The sequence below is a fragment of the Cajanus cajan genome, chromosome 9, assembly GCF_000230855.2.
Source record: "Cajanus cajan strain Asha chromosome 9, NIPB_CcT2T_4, whole genome shotgun sequence".
Classification (NCBI taxonomy): Eukaryota; Viridiplantae; Streptophyta; class Magnoliopsida; order Fabales; family Fabaceae; genus Cajanus; species Cajanus cajan.
Window position 1 is genome coordinate 3,722,397 of NC_138525.1, and position 5,243 is coordinate 3,727,639.

Here is a 5,243-nt window from a genome sequence, read left to right on the forward strand (position 1 = left end):
TCCCTCTTTTGATATATGTTCATACTAACAAAAAAAATATGTTATACATTCATGCATCATAAATTTATATCCAATATAAATCTTTTTAGGTTGTTTTTCTTGCCTAAAATAAATTTTTTAATAAATAAAGGATAGATGATAAAAAGTCATGCATACATGCATATTAGGGGCATAGTAAGTCACATTTTAATTAAGTCTTCATCTCATTTTTTTTCTTTTCTTTTAAACCTTAAAATAATTGATAGTATTCAATATGGAGGGAATTCAAAATCATACGAGCAATGCATCAGTGTTAAGCAAGAGTATTAGGATAAATGTGCTAAAAAAATGATCTCCAAAGGGTAGGTAAGATCTGCTAAAATAATAGCACATTTGACTTGATAACTTGTTTTAGACATCATTTATTGAGGAGAGAATTCTCCCTTGAGTGATTGTTAATCACATTTTGATCTTGAAATGATTGATCCTTGTTTGAAAATGTGGTTCGTACTGCTGCATTGCTAGTAAGATGACCTTATCCATTGAGGAGTGAATGCTCCCTTGAAATAAGTGTCAACCGTTGTATATCCTAAGAGATTTTGCCTCTAGCGTTAAGATATGGGGAATCACTCTTTAATTTGAATACAAAACCAATATTTTCAAAAAAAAAAATTAAATAAATAATAATAATAATAATAATAATTTGTACTCATAAAAATTTACTTTGTATTTTGAAAGCAATAAAGCAAAAAAAAACAAAGTGTTTCCTCGGCATCGTTATAGAACACGCTCTCAGGCCAAGATCATGGATGAGATGGAGGAACGCAACGAAGAAATGAGAAATGATATCAATCAACTGAAGGAACAAATGGCCCAAATTATAAAGATGTTGCAATCTATACAAGTGAAAAACATGGAAGGGACCCCTCCAGTAGCTAGAGGAGAATCATCAACCTCTCCTGCGTATCCACCTGGCTTTACCCCAGCTCCAGCACAACCATTAACTCTACATCTTAACAATCCCGACCAACATGTTGACCCTCCAGAGGTCCAATGGCCACAATATGGCCTTCCGCCCAACTACACACCTCCAACAATCATGGATCCTCCGGATAAGCACCAACCATTGGTGAACCAGCCGCCTAAACAAATGCCACCAACCCAACATGAGGTTCCACTCATGAATGCCACCTCTTACAAACATCAAGTTCCCTACCAAGCCCAAAATTCTAATTTCACCAACCAAGGGAATCCTCACCAAACTTCTGGGGGATATCAACCAACCTCAGGAATTGAGCATGTTCAGTCTAGCGAAAAGTTACAAATGCTAGAAGAGAGGCTAAAGGTTGTGGAAGGAGGTAGCTATGATATTGGTGAAGCTGTCGATCTTTGTTTGGTTCCAGACATAGAGTTCCCCCCAAAGTTCAAAATTCCTGAATTTGATAAATATAAAGGAACAAGTTGTCCAAAGAATCACATGACCATGTACTGCAGAAAGATGGCAGCGTATGCTCGCAATGATAAATTGCTTATTCATTGTTTTCAGGATTCTTTAACTGGGGTAGCTTTAAATTGGTATATGCATCTTGAACGGGCCTATATCCGCTCCTGGAAGGATTTAGCTGATGCTTTCCTTAAACAATATAAGTATAATCTTGACATGGTTCCAGATAGGTTTGAACTACGTAACATGTCTAAAAAAGATGGTGAAACGTTTAAGGAATATGCTCAGAGATGGAGAGAAGTGGCAGCACAAGTGGAACCTCCTTTGTCTGATAGAGAAGCAGTAGCCCTGTTCATTGATACTTTACAAGCACCGTTCTATGATAAAATGATTGGGAATATTTTATCAAATTTCTCTGATATAGTCATCATCGGGGAAAGGATTGAGAATGGCATGAGGAGTGGGAAGATTGCGGTTAACTCTATTGAAATAGCTGGTTTAAGAAAATTTTCAAATGGTGCAGGAAAGAAAAAAGAAGGAGATACAAATGCAGTGACATTCAACTCCCCTTGGTCACCTAACAACCAACCTCCTTATCTCTATACCCCTCACATGGTCTACCCAAATATCACTACCGTCTCACCACATCCTCAACAACCTATCCATCAAGCTCTGCAAGCTTCACCCACAATACCTACCGCACGACCACCTCAATCTACCCAGCCATGGAACCAAAATTCTAACCATGTGAGGTCACAAAATACCCAAGATCGGAAACCAATTGAGTTTGACCCTATCCCTATCTCCTATACTGACTTGTTCCCTCTCCTACTACAAAATTCACTAGTAGTACGTTGCCCGATGAAGCCCATAGAACCACCATATCCTAGCGGATACGACGTTAATGCCAAATGTGATTATCATGCGGGAGCTATTGGTCACTCCATTGAAAATTGCGGGGCACTAAAAACCAAGGTACAAAGTTTGACTAAGGCTGGGTGGTTAAACTTTAAAGAGGACAATCCTAACATTGGGAATAACCCTCTACCAGGTCATGGAGGGCCGACAGTTAATTCTATTGAGGAGAGTAGATGGGGTCCCTCTCAGTGATCTGTGAGAAAGCTTTTGGTGTGATGGGTTTGAGTTTCCAAACTCAATAGCTATTATTGAGCAAGACTCTTGCGAGAATGAACATGCTAGTCTGGTTCACGCTTGTCCACTGAACGTGGAACTTAACAATTGGGAGATTGTCAAGCTGCCTGTTGGTTTTTAATTCAAATTTTAAGTAATTTTCTTGTAATGTCAGTCTTATTGCTCTGCCCAAGGCTTTAAGATTTATTTCTTTAAATAAGGGCTCATGCATTTCCTTTTAAATGTTAAATAAAATGCATTCATTCTTCCTTCATCTCTTGCCTTTTCCTTTCTCCCTAATCTCTTTACCAATCTTTTTCTAACTTTAAAGAATGCGAAAAAATGTGCTCGAAAGTGATAATGTTAGTGTTGCATTAGATAATTTTGATTGTGCAGTTAATCAGACTTGTGAGGAAATGGAAAATGATTGCTCTAAATACTAGATGTATGCTGATAACATCATTGCTTTACCAAATTTTCTTAATGTTTTCTCACCACCTTGGACATTTTCAATGTGGGAAATGAATTTTATTGGCCCTATTGAGTCGAAAGTGTCAAATGGACATCGCTTCATTCTGGTTGCTATTGACTATTTCACCAAATGGGTTGAAGCCGCTTCATATGCCCATGTGTCTTGAAATGTGGTTGTAATGTTCATTAAAAGGGAATTTATTTGTCGTTACGGTATGCCAAGCAGAATCATCACTATTAATATAACCAACTTGAACACAAGATGATGACAGAATTATGTGTTGACTTCAAAATTCAGCACCATAACTCTTCCCCATACCGCCCAAAGATGAACGGGGTAGTTGAAGCAGCAAACAAGAACATCGAGAAGATTATTCAGAAAATGGTAGTGACATACAAAGATTGGGATGAGATGCTTCCATTTGCTTTACATGAGCAGCAAACAAGAATATCAAGAGGATCATCAACTGGGGCAACCCCATTTTCCTTAGTTTATGGAATGGAAGCAGTCCTTCCAATCGAGGTTGAAATTCCATCTTTAAGAGTATTGACGGAAACCAAATTAGAAGAAGCAGAATGGGTCCAAACCCGTTTGGATCAACTAAATCTCATTGAGGAGAAAAGTTGAATGCAATTTTCCATGGCCATTTATACAAAAGAAAAAATGCTCGCTAGATTGAAAACCCGAAAGGGCAATCTAGGCAAAAGTTAGAGCGGCCCGCTAGATTAAAAACTTGAAAGAGAAATCTAGGCAAAAATTAGGGTCAACAAAAAAGGGGGAAGCTCGCTAGATTGAAAACCTGAAAGGGCGATCTAGGCAAAAATTAGGGTAAAAAAAAAAAAAAAAAAAAAAAAAAAAACACACACACACAAAAAAAGAACTGGTTAGATTGAAAACCTGAAAAGGCGATCTAAGCAAATTGAAAGAGACATGCTAAGTTGAAAACTCGAAAAAGCAATCTAGCAGATAAGCATCACGCTAAATTTCAAGGTATCAATTGGGGCCAGACACGGTAGAGCAAAACAAACTGGGGCAAATACGTTGAATTATCCTCTCAAGTTTATTGGCGAGCAATCAAGGTTATTGAAGTGTAGTACTAGCATTGTTCATCTAGAAAGTATCATTCACATAACAATTACCTCCTATTGCTACCCTTGTACATATTTGTCATTCTTGTCATACAATGACTTCCTTTGTAAACACATTCTTACTCTCTTAAATAAGATTATCCTACCTCTTTATTGCCAATTCTTTTTGCATTTTATGATAATATACTGAAAGGAAATGCATGTTACATCTAAAAAAGAAAAATTCAAGGCATTACAAATTATTTTTATGAGTTTTAAAAGCCACAGTATGCTTGATAATTTCTTGATAAATGTTACAAAGCGCAACCAACAGGATAATGTTGTTTCAACTCATAAGTGTTTACAACAGCTTGAGGGTAACCCACAGGAAATAGCCAACTATCATTCAAGACAAAAGTATCCAAAGGACTCACTCATCCATGATCCTTGGCTATGTGTCACGATGAGGAATTTCTGAAAAAAAAGAAGCAAAAAGCAAAAGCAAAAAGGGAAAGGAAAAGAAACAAAAGTTTAAGTCTTGAAAGTTGTGTCTCATAACATTTTGCATCATATCACCGTTGCATCACATTTCATTTGCATATCTTGCTTCCTAGAACTTATGACGTAGAGTTTTTAGGCTAAACACTTACTTCAAATTTGACTTTCTATTTAAGTCCAGTACTTACCTAGCACAAGTTACAATTTCTTTTGTTTAAGCCCAGTATCTACCTGGCGCCAGTTATATTTTTCTTTTAAAGCCCAGTATCTGCCTGGCACCAGTTATATCTTTCTTTTTAAAGCCCAGTATCTGCCTGGCACCAGTTATATCTTTTTGTTTAAGCACAGTATCTGCCTGGCACCAGTTATATTTTTCTTTTAAAGCCCAGTATCTACCTGGCACGAGTTACATTTTTCTTTTGTATAAAGTCCAGTACTTACCTGGCACAAGTTACAATTTCTTTTTATAAGCCCAGTATTTACCTGGCGCGACCCATCGACTAATCCAGCACAAGCATTTGGTCGATCCAATATCAACATTCGATCAACCCAGCACCAGCATTTGATTGAATTGTCGCCAACAATCGGTCGATACAGCACAAGCATTCGACCACTCCAGCAGTAACATTCAGTCTATCAACATTCGATCAAC

General features: G+C 37.4%; 1 protein-coding gene across 1 annotated transcript; it reads left to right on the forward strand.

The window, feature by feature from the left end:
* The first annotated feature begins 2,997 nt into the window (after positions 1–2,997).
* LOC145951703 (uncharacterized) lies at positions 2,998–3,653 on the forward strand. The gene is made up of 2 exons (XM_083063573.1): positions 2,998–3,183; positions 3,324–3,653. The coding sequence occupies exons 1-2, from the start codon at positions 2,998–3,000 to the stop codon at positions 3,651–3,653; spliced, it is 516 nt and encodes a 171-aa protein (XP_082919699.1).
* The last annotated feature ends 1,590 nt before the right edge of the window (positions 3,654–5,243 follow it).

Coding starts and splice junctions, on each gene's coding strand:
- LOC145951703 (XM_083063573.1), top strand. CDS start 2,998: ATGTATGCTGATAACATCATTGCTTTACCAAATTTTCTTAATGTTTTC. Junction 3,184..3,323: donor AAGCCGCTTCATATGCCCAT/GTGTCTTGAAAT, acceptor TTCAAAATTCAG/CACCATAACTCTTCCCCATA.